The following is a 15,605-nucleotide window of genomic DNA, read 5'->3' as shown; positions in this document are numbered from 1 at the left end:
GAGGGAGGGAGGGAGGAAGGAAGGAAACATGGGAGAGAGGGAAGAGGGAGGGAGAAAAGGAAGAAGGAAGGAGAGGAGGGAGAAATGGAAGGAGGGAGAAAGGGAAGAAGAAAGGAGGGTGTAAGAGATGGAAGGAAGAAGGGAGGGAAAGAGGAAGGAAGGAAGGAAGGAAGGAAGGAAGGAAGGAAGGAAGGAAGGAAGGAAGGAAGGAAGGAAGGAAGGGAGGGAGGGAGGGAGGAACAGAGGGAGGGAGGGAGGAAGGAAGGAAACATGGGAGAGAGGGAAGAGGGAGGGAGAAAAGGAAGAAGGAAGGAGAGGAGGGAGAAATGGAAGGAGGGAGAAAGGGAAGAAGAAAGGAGGGTGTAAGAGATGGAAGGAAGAAGGGAGGGAAAGAGGGAAGGAAGAAGGGAGGAAGGATATTCTGAATTCTTTCCAGCTCTCTGCCCACATAAATTCACTTTCTTCTACCATATCCAGAGACTGGGAAACAGATGGGAAAATTGAGTCTGGTTCTCAGCTGAAGTGAAAAGATATGTGCATTGTAGAGTTCATGTCATGAGCCAAAGACCCAACATCCAGAATCAAAGGTCAAATATTCTCACAATTATGACTGTTCAAAAATGGACTGGGCTGCTACAGGAAGAATAGACTGGATAACTATTTGTCGGACATGTTATATGGTAGATCGCTGCTCAGGTATAGGCTGGACATTTTAAAGACATTTTGTCTTTTAAGACCCTTTCCAACTCAAAGATTTAACACTCCAACCCCCAAATAACTAGGGAATAGGAGTTTAGTCCATAATTAAGAGGAAAGAAGTGTGTGACTTTGGGCAAGTTATTTTTCTCCCTGAGTCTCAGTTTCCTCCTCTGTAAAATGGACTCTATAATCTTTAAGATCCCTCTCAACTCTGGCATTTGAAGGTCATTTCCAGTTCTGAGATTTTGTTCCAAGGTCCCTCCTAGTTCTGACATCCTTTGTTGTATGGTTCCATTGTAACCGAATATCTTGTGATTTTGTGATTCTGGGTCAATGGTCAAGAGACCAAATTACATTGATCCAGAGGCATTCCCTTTCCCTAAAAGTGGAAAAATCTAAGACCAAAGCTAAAGGCCAAATATCTGAACTGAAAGGCTTCAAACTCTCTTACCTCTTGAAGACAATGTAGGCCAGCAGACCCACAACCACCGCGGCCAGGATGGAGCAGTAGACAGGGATGAGATTGTCAGTGGTACCTCGGGTCACTACGGGTTGGGAGCTGCCCATCACAGTAGTAACCATGTCAGCCACTGTGCTGGCCTCTGTCTCAGGCTCTGGGGGCTCATGGGTGCTTGGGGGTGGGCTGTCAAAGCCCAGCAAAGGTGTGGTCCGGGTTGTCCATCGGGCTGGGATCTCTGCCCAAGGATTACAAAACATAGGAGGTTGGTAAATCCTCCCCACCCTTATTTCGCAATCCCTCCCTCCACTGCCTTACCCCCCCCCCCCAGAGTTCTTCTCTTACACTTTCCTTTTCCCTAAGGCTCCAGCCCAACTTTGAGGCCGCTCTCACCTTAAGACTCCCCCATTGCACATTTTAGAGGCACAAGGTGATAGGAGTGGAAAGGGTAGTGGAGAAAGGTGTCCTGGCTAGCAGGAGTGCTGAACTTTACATTGACCTGGGAGACCAGACTGTGATATTTACTAGCAGTGTGACCTTAAGAAAATCACTGAACCTAAGGGTGTTAGTGCCTACTAACAGGTTATTCTGGGGATCAAATAAAATAATATATGTAAAGACCTTTGCAAAATGGAAAGCTATATGTACATGGCACCAATTATTATTTTCATTGTTTATAAATAGGTATGTTGTGGATGTGTGTGTACAGATGCCAGGAGAGAAGAGTCAGGGCCAAGAACATACACAGGAAATGGACAACAGCAATGGCCTAAATTCAGAATCCTCCATCCCACCACTAAACCTCAGTGCCTTGGGATTCTGGGAAATGAGTTGTCCTCAGCAAGCTGTACCCTGAAGAACAGGAGATACTTTCTCAAGTTTAGATGGAGGAGATATGCAGCTTCCCCAAGGAGCTGCCTTCTGTTCCTGTCCTATCCCACTCCCTGTCACTCAATGCATATTCCTTTCTCCTCCCCATGCCACCAAGACTCCTTGGGAATTGAAGGGCTCTGCTGGCTCCCTCTCCTTGGCCTGTGACTAGGCAAAACTTAACATCTGTTTCTGAACTGGCAAGGGCCCTACCTGGCCCCGGCCCCACAATGTGTCTGGTCTTGCCACCCAAAGAAAAGCCATAGGGCAGACTTAACCCTTTATGAGGAAGGAGCAACACCCACACCCTGGTAAATGAAGGGAGTTTGTAGGTTGCTGAGCCAAGAAAGCAAACAATGCCCACTGGTAGGAAAAAGGAAGGGATGGATACTTTGACCCTCTGCTTATGCCAGCTGAGCACCGCAGCTTCCCTGCTAGATCAGGCATCTCCTGGCAGAAGTGGGTGGGATTTTCCATTTTACCACCCAGCTAGGGGGTACCAAGTACCAGCTATTGTAGCCCCTAGATGCCCTGGAGTAGCTGTCTGAGCATGGAATGCCTATCCTCACCCAAGTCAGGGATGACTGAGGGGAGAGAAGAGACAGGATGTCTTATAGGCTACATCTACCAGGCAGGGACCTCTTCCTTCCCACTCTTCCCACTCCAAAATATCCCCTGGTTCACCCACCCAAGCAGGAGTAATCTATTTATTTGCCTTCCTGTATTTCCTTGACTTGCAGATAAAGTCACTTCTATATTTCAGTCCCTGCTGAGGGATGTGTCTTCCAGATATGTATCTGGAGTCCATCTGATTGGGAGAGGTGGTGGGGAGGGGTATATACCATCTGCTGCAACCCAACCATCTCACCCCTGGGGTGAGACACCAGCCTAGTCATCTGACAGCATCAGAGAAGACAGAACATCCTGAACTCTTGCCATGACCATGCTGTATGACTTTTGGGGTAAACTGCTTTCCTTTGTGGGTCTCCAGAACCACTGTCTATACTACAGTGGATATCTCTGTAACCTCTCCCTCTTCCCTCCCTAACACTGTTCTTCAGATTTTATCATTCCCTCTTCTCAGACTGTAGCAAACATACCTAGTCAGACTGAAGAGACTGGATATCAACAGGGTAGGTTAGTTTACAAGGGAAGAAGTGGTTAGTCAGGTCATTATGGTAATTACCAGGGAGGTCCAGGGTATAGGAGGAAGGGAACAGGACAGCGGCTTTCTAGGGCCAGAATCTGTATGGAATTTGGGTCAAGAGCCAACAATGGGTTTTATCCCCACCCCCAACCCTTTTCCCCTCCATATTCCTAATTTCCTCTAATTTTTTTTTGGGGGGGGGGAATGTGAGGGGGTGGATGGGAAATCAGATCCAGATGTGGCCACATCCCCTAGCACCCCAACCTGCCAAACCCTTGGCCTGTCTGGATAGCTGTTTCCAGGCTAGAAACTGGCTCTAGGTGGCAAGGACAGAGGGATTAGCTTGGGATGATAGACAAACAGACCTAATTTTGCATCTCCCCCACCCCCTACTTTTCATTTTAAACTTAATCTGGTGGTTAGCCCAGGTGGGAAGGTGTCATTCCATGCTGGAGGGTAAGTCACCTTATTAGCATTTTATACATATATCCAGGAAAGTATGTTATCATAGGGGTGTAGGACAATCAAATTAAGAGCCTAATTCCATTTACCAGAACTCTATAAGTCTATGCAAGCTGTTAATGCTTTGATGTTCTGGGGATGAAGAAGTTTGGAAGCAACTAGACTGGGGGAAGCTAGTGAGATGTTTACAAATGTCCCCCAGTGGCAAACTATCCACCGGCTCCTCCAAGCATCTCCTTCCTCAGCTTCTAAGCTTTTATCTGGCCTTTTCCCAAACCTGGGCTGTCCCAACTTGTCCAAGAAGAGATTCTCAGGTAGGGAAATTCTTCCCTTCCTTGCTCTGCCTGGAAGCAATGAGTTTCCAGGCTTTTATTTTTTTTCCTTCTACCTACCAAGGCACAGCACCCATTCTTCAGAGGAAGTCACACACACAGAGGCACCTATATACAAACATGCAAGTAATACACACACTCCCTGGTTTGAACCCAGATGGAGGAAAAAAAGAAACCATTCCCACCTACTTCTCCATGGTTGCCTTGCTTCAGAGAGATCTTAGGGCTGGTGAGGAACAGTCTTGGAGCTTTGTTTATTTATCACTCCAACAAATAATCTCTGTCGTGTAACTTGCTCAAGGTTACACGCCAGTTATTATTTGATCCAGGTCATCCTGACACTGGAGCCAGTGCTCTTACTCGCTGAGCCACCTGGCTGCCCCTAAGCAATTGGGGTTAAGTAACTTGCTCAAGGTTACACGGCCAGGTGTTTCTGGGTGGGTGCTAAGTGTCTGAGCCCGGGATTCGATCTCCAGGTCTTCTCAACACTGGAGCCGGTGCTCTTACTCGCTGTGCTACCTGACCGCCCCTGTCTTAGAGCTTCTTGAGAGTAGGAACCACATAGGTTCTTGGTCAGACTGGAAGCCCCCTAAAGGTGGGTCTAAATTTCCTCTTTCCCATTGCCTAGGACAAAACTCTGCTCACAGTGAGCGCTTAGCGCTAAGGATCACCTAGGAATAGGTGAAATCTAACCCTTTGTAACATTACCAATAGAAACCCCTTTCTGCTGATAGTAATCCCCTTGAAACCCCCTTCCAAGTTATTAACTTGAGGTTAGGACTCTGTCCCTGAGAAAGCAACAGCTCTCACTTGCCAGTTCCCTTCCTGATATGGGACTTTTTCACTGGTTCTCAGGTTGGAACTGTCCCCCTCACCCCATGAACCCACCATATTTCTAGGAACAGAAATAATAAACCAAGGACCAAAAATAACTTTGAATTTCCTTTAGAATTCTTCTCCTTTCTTCTTGGTCCTCATGTCTCCAACACTCTTGTAGAGAATTAACACCATCATTTCCCTGGAGAAATTCCTGCTGCCTACCTTCACACACACACACACACACACACGCACCCCATGCTTACCAACCACTCCTCCCAAACTACCCCCATTCACAAACTGACACCTTGACAGTTCTATCCAGGCAAACACCATGTTTCTGAATTCCTTGAGCAAAGCTTCTTCAAGACCTATGTTCCCTAAACATGCTCATGCCCCATGACCCCTGTTGTCCACAGCTATATCTGCTCCTTTCCCTTCTTCTCAGGTATAGCAAGGGAAGCACAGTTCTCAGAAGCTAGAGGTCTGTGCTAGGATTGGCTCCACCGCTGAGTAACTGTGTTCAACAAATTACCCACTCTCTCTAGATCCCAATTCTCTTCTCTGTAAAGGGATCCTTGCTCAGTTATTCATATCTTATGAGTCTATGAAAAACCTCTGCTCACCTCTTGTTCTCCATTCCCTGTCCTTGCATAGTTGAAAGAACCATGACTTGGATTCGGGAGACCTGAGTTCAAATCCTGCTCAGACATTCATTAGCTCTGTGACCCTGGGCAAGTCACTTAACCTCTCTCAGCCTTAGTATCCTCATCTGTAAAATTGGGGTAATGACTCTTACACTAATTAGCTCATAGGGTTTTGTGAGGCAAGTGCTTAGCAAACTTTAAAGTGGTATGGAGAGGCAACTAGGCGTTGCAGTAGATAGAGGGCTGGTCTTGAAATCAGGAAGACCTGAATTCAAATTTAACCTCAGATGCTTACTTGTGTGATCCTGGGCAAAACACTTAATCTCAGTTTCCTATAAAATTGGGTAATCATAGCACCTATTGTTGTGTCAAATGAAATATTGTAATACTATAATGCTAAACAGTGCTGGCCCATAGTAGGTGTGTGGGGAAAAAATTCTTTTCCCCTTACCCCCCATAAGTGATGTATTTTCCTATTGTTCTCAGTATACACTCTATTCCTAGACTTAGTCTCTCTAAAGACTCCATTTCAATATCCTCTTTTCTAACCCTTTCATTTCACTGGAAAAAAAAAAGAGTCACAAAGAAAAGTGACTTGACTAAGGTCACACAGTTAATTAATGGCACCTAGTCCATGGTTCTTCCTCACCATACCCAGCACCCCTAGAACACCAGAATCAGAAGGAGACTCAGAGGCCATCTAGTCCAACTAATAATTGAACAAAAATTATCTCTACAGCATAAATTCCCGGGGTGGAGCCAAGATGACAGAGTAAAAGCAGAATAAATTCCTGACTAGTAGTCAGACTTCATTTGTGTAAATCTTGGATGACTTTTAATGGGGATCTCACTAGGTCCTAAGGCAACTCCTTCCACTTGGGCATCATTCTCATAACTAGGATGATTTTGTAGACAGCAAGTCTAGATTTTCCTCTTTTCATCTTCCACTCATTGCTTCTAATTCTGAAGAGAAGCTCTCAGATGAGGCCATGATGAACAAGTCTATTCCTCTTTCCATGTAGCAACCTTTCAAATACTTGAAAATAGCCCTCATGTCTCTTCTAAGTTTTCCCTTCTTCAGGCTAAGTAACCCCGTTTCCTGCAACTGATCATGGGCCAAAAAACCTTTTGACATTCTACTTGCCTTCCTCTGCAAGATCACTAACTTATCATTGTCCTTCCTAAAGGTAGTTCCTACAAGGTAACACTATATAACAGATATGTCCAACCAGAGCAGAATCTCAAGAAATTGTCCCTTCCTTAGTCCTGGATATTACGTTCCTCTTAGGCAACCTAAGACTTCATTAGATTTGTTGGTCCCCATAGTACACTGTTGACTTCATACTAAGTTTTCAATCTTCTGAGACCCTCAGATCTTTTTCAGACTGATTTTGTGAAGTTGATTTTTTAATCCACATCTAAGACTTTACATTGATCTCTATGAAATTCCATCTCTTTTGATTCCACCCAACATCCCAGCCTACCTAGGTCTTTTTAGAACCATTATTGGTGTTATCAGAGGTAGCCTAGATAGTGCCATGGATGGAGCACTGGCCCTGGAGTCAGGAAGACCTGAGGTAAAAGCCCCAGTCTGACACTTATTAGCTATATAACCCTGGGCATGCCATTTAACTTCTGCCTACCATATCTCAGCTTCCACAACTAGAAAATGGAAATAATAACAACATCTACTTTCTAGGATTATTATGAAGATCAAATGAGATCACATGTAAAGTGTTTAGTACAGTTCCTGGAAGTTAGATGGTGAGGTGGATAAAGTTCTGGGCTTGGAGTCACAAAGACTCATCTTCATGAGTTCAGAGCTGGCCTCAGACATTGACTAGTCACTTAACCTGTTTGGGCAAGTCACTTAACCCTGTTTGCTTCAGTTTCTTCATCTGTAAAATAAGCTGGAGAAGAAAATGGCAGACCGCTCCAGTATCTTTGCCAAGAAAACTCCAAATGGAGTCACAAAGAATTGGATGCAACTGAATGACAATAACTACTTCTTTCTTTCCTTTCTTTATAGTCTTCCCAGTTTGTCATTTGCAAATCTGGTAAGCAAATTTTCCTTCTTTCAGATCACTGACAAAAGTATTATATAGCAAAGGTCAAGCCCCGATCTCCTGGAACATTCCACTGAAGACCTCCTGCCATATTGACATGGGCACATTAGCCATGCCTCTTTAGTTCCAGCCAGACAGTTTCAAACCCACTTAAAAGCACTATCATCTGAACTATGTCGCTCTATCTTTTCTGCAAGAATAGCAGAAGGGACTTTCTCAAGTGCTTAGACAAAAATCTAGTCCCCTAACATATCAGTTTAGCATCCCTCCCTAAAAAAGAATTCGGTTAGAAAAGAAATGACCTATGTTTTGCATGACTGCACATATACAACCTATATCAAATTACTTGCATTCTTGATGAAGGGAGAGAGAGGGAGAGAATTTGGAACTCAAAAAAATTTTTTTTAATGTTAAAAATTGTTTTTACATGTAATTGGAAAAAAATCAAAATATTTTAAAAAGAAATGATCTGTTCTTTATGATTACTATTTCCTTTTATAAACATTCACTAACCCATATATCTTTAACAATATGTTCTATAGAAATACAGTAAAATATTACTGCATGGGAAGAAACAATGAACATGAAGAATTCAGAGAAACTTAGAAACACTTATATGAACTGATGAAGAATGGAATAAGCAGAATCAGGAAAACAACGTTCCCAATAGCTACAACAATGGAAATGGAAAGAACGATAAAGTGAAACTGAACACTATATAGTAATAATGACCATCCATAGCACTGGATGATAGTAGAAAATGCTCAGAACCCTAGGTATTGAATATGGCATCTAGAGGAAGCTAGGTGGTACAGTGTACCACTGCCTGGAGTCAGAAACACCTGAGTTCAAGACCTTCTCAGATCCGTCCTGGCTGCATAACTCTGGACAAGTCACTTAACCTCTCAATGCCCAAGGCATCTCTCTAAAGCTCTAAATTGCAGAGAAGGTGCCAGCCTACATTAATGGAGGGAGTTTTTTCATCCAAGTATTCCCTATACAACTAAGTCACAGGTTAAAGTCTCTATCCCTATATGCCAGGCACTATGCTGGGGAATGAAAATACAAAGACCCAAAACAAATAAATAAATACATGAACAAACAAACAAATGAATGAGTGAATGAGTTTAAAACAAAAGGCTTTAACAAAAAAAAACCTAAAATTTTCTGAGAAATTGAATCAAACTCACTTGTAAATTATTTTCTTCCCTTTTTCAGAAAACTGGGCCAACATTCACCCTTCCCCAATTGAGTCTTATTCCTTCCATTCTAGTCTTTTGCCGATCCCTTCCAAGTGGCTCTTTTTGGCCCTCTCTGTGCCCACTTCTTTGCCAGCCTCCATTCCTCATGCCCATCTTTGCCCCTACCCACAGGCTTGCCAGGATCCATCCTGGTCCCTATCCTCCTTCCCCATTCCCTGCTCACCCTCACACTCCCTGTCTGACCACCGGGTACATTCCCGGGTCTCTCGTTCTGTCTCCTCGCAGGCAGTGCAGGGCAGGCAGGGGTCCACGTGGTTGGCCTCATCTGAGTAGGTACCCTCAGGACACACCTCACAGACAGTGTTCTGCTTATCTAGGCAGGAGAAGACAAGCCCAGAACCTGGCTCGCACACACTGCAAGGTTTGCAGAGCCCCGACTCTTCGTCCTGGTAGTACCCATAGACACAGCGGCACACAGCATCATCCGCCTCCACGCAAGGCGCCGACATACTGTGCAGCCCCACACATTTGGTGCATGGCTTGCAGGCTTCCGTGGCACTGACTGTGTCTGAGAAAGTCACACCTGTGGGTTAGAAAGGGAATAGTGTCAGACCTTGCCCTCACCAACATTTAAGCTTCTCATGCTCTTGGGTTTATGGGATAGCTTTTTTTACAGACAGCAGACCTCCATCCCATGTAGGCACTGTGCTCTCATCCAAGGTCAGGCCAGAATTTAAGGATTGCAAAAGCCTTCTAACATTAACATTTCATTTTCTTCCCACTCTGATCCCCCTACACACACACACACACACACACACACCCCAATTGCCAGTCATTCAGCTCTTCCTCCCAGATCCCAGACACTGGGCTCTCTCCTCCCCAGTTCCCAGACACCAACTGGCCCTCCCAATCAATCCCTAGACACTGGGGTCTTCCCTCTAACTCCTAAACATTGACTTATCTCCCCCTTCCCCAAACAAGTGACCCTCCATAACCCCCAGAGTCTTTCTACTTCATAATCCCTAAACATTGAGCCCCCACAATTCTAAAACATTGAGCCCTCCCTGAGGCCCCAAACAGTAACATCTTCCTCTCAATCCTTGGACACTGAGCTTTCCTTTTTCCCCTCCCTTTCACCCTCTTCCACCTCCAACCACTGAGCTATTCCCATAGTAGGGTAGGACTTATGAATTTACTTCCCCTGGATCCAAAAGGCCTGAAAACCTCACTCTCAGGTGAAAAGCCCCCAGCCACAAGGGTGCAGGGGCAAAGTGCCTAGCTAAGGTACAGAAATGATTGCTGCACATCAGGTCCTGGAATACCCTTGCCTGGACTAGTGCTTCTGCTTTAGGTAAGATTATAAATTAATCTCTTTGGAGTTCCCACTCTACTTTCTCCAAGGCCTGGTCCAGATGCTATGGGCACCACCTGGGCTACAGATTCTTCAATCTATTGATCCTTCTCTGCTTTCCACTCCCTTTTTTCTCTTCTTCAGGAACTTGGGAAAGCAGGAGGGGGTGGGGAATGGGGAGGAGCATAAGGTTTAAAGGGCAAAAACATTTGGTTTAGCACTGAAAGAGGGTCCTAAGAAACAAAGAGGAGACTTGATCTTATAGAAGGAGAGACTAGGGTTAATTAGATCACAGGCAAGACCTTCCAACCATGTCCCTAACCCAAACGTCTGATGCTCTCAACTCTGAAAGCTATTCTACTTATCACCATCTAACTCCACCTAACCCTGTGGGTTTGGATTGGGAAGGGGGATGCTAGGTCAGGAACAGGAGGTGATTGTGAAGTAAGGAAACTGGGGCACAGAGAAAAAGAATTCATATAGGGTAGAATCAAATTATTTAAAGCTGAGTCCTAAACCTAGTCCTAAATTACAGTCTTTTGGTTCTCCCTGAATGTGGCCTTCATAAATGAAGGGAGGTGGGCAGCTAGATGGTAAAAGTAGATAGAACACCTGACCTGAAGTCAGGAGGACTTGAGAGAAAGGCCAAGGTTACACAACAAAATAACAATAACAATTTGACATTTGTAAGGAATCCTATAATATAAACCTCCCCCTTTTTTCCACTTAGCAGATAAAAAACTGAGATGAAAGAAGTGATCTGTCCAGAGTGTGACAGCCAATACCTGCACCACACTATTCTCCATCAAGCTGAGAAATCATAATCTGCAGGAGTAAGAACTCTAAATGATGGTAAATCAATATCTAAATGCCAGAAATGGGTGAGAATTCTGAGATGAAAAATCTGGAACCCCTCTCCCATTGGAGGAAAGTAGAGGCAAAGCTGGGATTTGGAATTCAGGGCTATGCAAAGATAGGAAGAGATGAAAAATAGTCTAAAGGTCATAAGATAGAAGGTGAGGGGTAGGAGGGGCAGAGACAGGGGAAAAGAGAAGAGTATAGTGGAAATGTGGGAGGGGAAGGAGAGGAAGTAGAGAAAGAAATATTGGCTGAGTAGGAAATATTAAAAGCCCTTCAAGTCCCTCAAAAAAGAGAACTTACAAAACATAAATTGTTGTCCTTTCAGAGAGAGGGGCAGTGTATATGGTGAAAAGGGCACCAGTCTCATTTTAGAATCAGAGTAGCTTAAAAATCCCAATTCTACTACTTACTACCTATAAGATGTTCCATAAGTCACTTATTCTCTCTGAGTCTCAGTTTCCCCAACAGTAAAATCAAAGGGATAGATTAGGTGATCTCTAAGATTTCTTGTAGGTCTAAATTTGTGATCCTTGAATATGTCAAACAAGAAGAATTGAGATCAACTTGCAAATGGGAACAAAATTTGTTAGGATTATCCTTGGGGATGGAGCCAAGATGGCAGAGTAAAAGCAGGAACTTTCTGAGTTCCTGCTCCAACCGCCTCCAATACCTGTGAAAAAAATTGCCCTACACAAATTTTAGAGTTACAGAACCCACAAAGTGACAGAGAGAAACAAATCTCCTGCTGAAGGTAGCCTGGAAGGCCAACAGGATGGGTCTATTGTACCAAGCTGGGAGCTGAGTGCAGTCTTGTAGGAGTCACACAAACCCAGAACCAGGGCAGCCCCAGCCACTGGCCCAGACCAGCCAGAGCAGACTTCAGGAGAGTGATTCACAGGCAGCTGTGGCAGTTTTCAGACTTCTCAACTCATAAATGCCAAAAAGAAAGTAAAAGGTCAGTAGAGAACTCTGTTGGAACTGGGTGAGAGAAGAGTGCAGTCTGGCCCCTGCCCCCAGGGCGAGAGGTGGCAGAGGCATGGCGGCTGCAACTGCTGCCATGTGGCTGCCTCCAGAGCTCCTGGTCTGCAAATAGTAGGGGGACCAAGCAACCATTCAGAGGGTAATCTCTCTTGCTTTGACCTGCTTGAATTTGGGTCACAGTCTTGGGTGATGGTCCTGGGGTGAGCAACTCCAGTGTGCCAGTGTGGTGGCTGTAGAGAGGGCGCCCTCCTCACAGCTGTGACAACAGATCTGACAACAACTGCGAAAACCCCAACAATTTGGAACAGAGCTCTCTCCACTCTGGAAGCAGAGCTCTACCATGGCAAAGAACTCAAAAGTCAAGTAATTGGCTGGCAAGATGAACAAACAGAGGAAGCACAATCAGACCATAGAATCTTTTTTGGGGGACAAAAAGAATCAAAACATGAAACCAGAAGAAGACAACAAAGTCAAAATTCCTGCATTAAAAGCTTCCAAGAAAAATATGAATTGGTTCCAGGCCATGGAGGAACTCAAGAAAGATTTTGAAAATCAAGTAAGAGAAGTGGAGGAAAAATTGGGAAGGGAAATGAGAATCATGCAAGAAAATAATGAAAAGTGAGTCAAAAGCCTGACTGAAGAAATAACACCTTAAAAAATAGACTAACTCAAATGGTAAAAGGGGCCCAAAAAGCCAAAGAGGAGAAGAATGTCTTAAAAAGTCAATTTGGCCAGATGGAAAAGGAATTTCAAAAACTCACTAAAGAGTTTTAATTTTAATTCCTTCAAAATTAGATTGGAGCAAATGTAAACTAATGACTTTATGAGAAATCAGGATACTATAAAACAGATCCAGACAAATGAAAAAATAGAAAGCAATGTGAAATATCTCATTGGAAAAACCACTGACCTGGAAAATAGACCCAGGAGAGATTATTTAAAAATTATTGGACTACCTGAAAGCCACAATCAAAAAAAGAGCCTAGAAGTCATCCTTCAAGAAATGCTTAAGGAAAATTGCCTTGATATTCTAGACCCAGAGGGCAAAATAGAAATTGAAAGAATTCACTAATCGCCTCTTGAAAAAGATCCCCAAAAGAAAACTCTTAGGAATATTATAGTCAAATTCCAGAGTTCCTAGGTCAAGGAGAAAATATTATAAGAAGTCAGGAAGAAATAATTTGAGTATTGTGGAAACACAATCAGGATAACACAAGATCTAGCAGCTTCTACATTAAAGGATTGAAGGGCTTGGAATATGATATTCCAGAGGTCAAAGGAGCTAGGATTAAAACCAAGAATCACCTACCCAGCAAAACTGAGTATAATGCTTCATGGGAAAATATGGTCATGCAATGAAATAGAGGAGTTTTAAACATTTTTGATGAAAAAAACCAAAACTGAACAGAAAATCTGACTTTCAAACACAAAAGGCAAGAGAAGCATGAGAAGGTAAACAGGAAAAAGAAATCATAAGGAACTTAATTGAACTATTTACATTCCTACATGGGAAAAAATAATAATTGTAACTCATGAGACTTTTCTCAATATGAGGATAGTTGAAATGAATATATATGTATACATACATATATATGTATGCATAGGAGGGTGTATGTGTATATAAATACATATGTGAGTGTGTGTACATGTATACAGAGACAGAGGGCACAGGATCAGTTGAATAGGAAGGGATGATATCAAAAAAATAAAATTAAGAGGTGAGAGAGGAGTATATTGGGAGGAGAAAGGGAGAGATAGAATAGGGTAAATTATCTATTATAAAAGAGGTAAGAGAAAACTGTTACAATGGAGGGGAAGAGCAGAAAGGTGAGGGAATGGGTCGACCTTACTCTCACTGAATTTGGCTTAAGGAGGGAATAACATATATACTCAATTGGTTATCTTACCCTACAGGAAAGTAGGGGGAAAAGGAATAAGAGGGGGGATGATAGAAGGGAGGGCAGATTGGGGGGATTGTAGTTAGAAGCAAACGCTTTTGAAAAGGGACATGGTCAAAGTACAAAATAGAATAAGTGGGGGGAGGGATAGGATGGAAGGAAATATTGGTAGTCTTTCATAATATAACTACTACGGAAATGTTTTGCATAAACATGTACAACTGCTTGTCTTCCCAGTAGGGGTGGGTGAAGAGGGAAGAAGGGAAAGAATCTGGAAACCAAAGTTTTAAAAACAAATGTTAAAAAAAATTGTTTCTTTTACATGCAACTGGGAAATAAGATATACAGGCAATGGGGTATAGAAATCCATCTTACTCTACTAGAAAGTTAGGGGGAATGGGGGAGGATATAAAAGAGAACAGATTGGGAGAAAGGGTATTCAGTAGGCTAGCTATCTTGGGACAGGAGTAGGGGAAAGATGGGGAGAAAATTTGTAACTCAAAATCTTGTGGAAATAAATGTTGAAAACTAAAAATAAATAAATAAATTGGAAAATTAAAAAAAAAAAGATTGTTAGGCAGCAGAAAGTCCATTCAAATAATAGCGAAAGCAGTCCACTGGGTCTTTAAGAAGAACAGAGTTAGGTGGAACATCAAAGACATAGAGACAGGGGGATGGACTGCTGTTATAAGTGTGTTTGGTTGGGGGAGGGGGAGGGTGCTCCCTTCTGCCTCAGGGGGGTGAAAATTGGCAGAGAATTTCCTGGGAACATGTTTTAGGGGGTGTGAAATATGTAGTGGGTTTTTTTTTTTTGTTTGTTTGAGCTAACTGGTTTCTGGGTGGGAAATGTTTTAGGAACAAGGAAAACTACTGGGATCTCTTCTTCTAAATAAAATAGCTCATTAAGCCAGGTTAGTGATGGGGCTCAGGGCCCAAGGTGAATTCTTGGCATGGATGGAAAGACTCTAGCTTCAAATGAGTGGCAGCCACATCACCACTCCAGCTCTCTCCCTAGGTGCCTTCTCTTCCTAATTTACTCTGGACTTGATGGCAGGATGCAGAAAGGCTACGCTGAAAGAAGAAATCCTCTCTGCCCAGCTTCCATGAGTAGTAAACAAGGGAAGTACTGGCTTTGGGTACTTTTGGGTGAACCTGATATATGCAAGGCAGGTTCAAATAGACCCAGCAATAGGGATGTGAATTTGGGGCATGGAGACTTCAGAAACTGCTCCCTGCTCCAGGCTTAGGAATTCCTATAGAGAGTGAGTGGTAACTAACCCTTGTTATAGTACCAAGCCTTCCTTTTCTCCCAAGATCACAAGATCATATATTTAGAACTAGAAGGGCCCTTGGAGGTCTTTAGCGCCAGTAGATGAAGAAAATGCCGCTATGAAAGGTTGACTTGACTGAGTCACTTGACTAGAGTCACACAACTAGTAAATGTCTAAAGCAGAATTTGAATTCAGGTCTTCCTAACCCCAAGCCCAGTACTCTATCTCCTGTGATGTTCCTAATACCCTTCACAGATGCTTCCCCCTTCCTCCTTGGATCTCTTGCCTTCTCTGACCAGCTTAAAGAATATCCTTCCTACCTACCCCCTACCCCCCAAGCCCCATGAGATGCCTCATGAATAAATAACAGGCCCCCATTAGTTCTGGTCTGGAATAAGAGGCTGAGTGGGCATATTTCAAAGGTGGGGGGAGAGGGAGAAGCTGAGCTAGGAGACCGGCTTGTTCTCTATGGGTCCACCTGAACTACCCCACCCCCCAACCTTTCAAGATGATCGGGTCTCAGAGGATAGAGAACACATTGCTCA

At 43.6% G+C, this 15,605-nt stretch overlaps 1 protein-coding gene across 1 annotated transcript in view; it reads right to left on the bottom strand.

The window, feature by feature from the left end:
• The window catches only part of NGFR (nerve growth factor receptor), a 33,163-nt gene that overhangs the window by 4,968 nt on the left and 12,590 nt on the right, over nt 1–15,605 (bottom strand). The window contains exons 3-4 of the mRNA XM_069064386.1: nt 8,922–9,281; nt 1,151–1,394 (exon numbers count right to left, since the gene is read on the bottom strand). Of these exons, the coding sequence (XP_068920487.1) occupies nt 1,151–1,394; nt 8,922–9,281 (604 nt within the window). The remainder of the gene's footprint in view (nt 1–1,150; nt 1,395–8,921; nt 9,282–15,605) is intronic.

Source organism: Petaurus breviceps, unplaced genomic scaffold (genome assembly GCF_028583685.1).
Source record: "Petaurus breviceps papuanus isolate PSGF00001 unplaced genomic scaffold, PetGlider_PUasm1.0 90630, whole genome shotgun sequence".
NCBI classification, from domain to species: domain Eukaryota; kingdom Metazoa; phylum Chordata; class Mammalia; order Diprotodontia; family Petauridae; genus Petaurus; species Petaurus breviceps.
The sequence above is the reverse complement of the archived record's forward strand: the minus strand, read 5'-3'. Positions and strand labels throughout refer to the sequence as shown.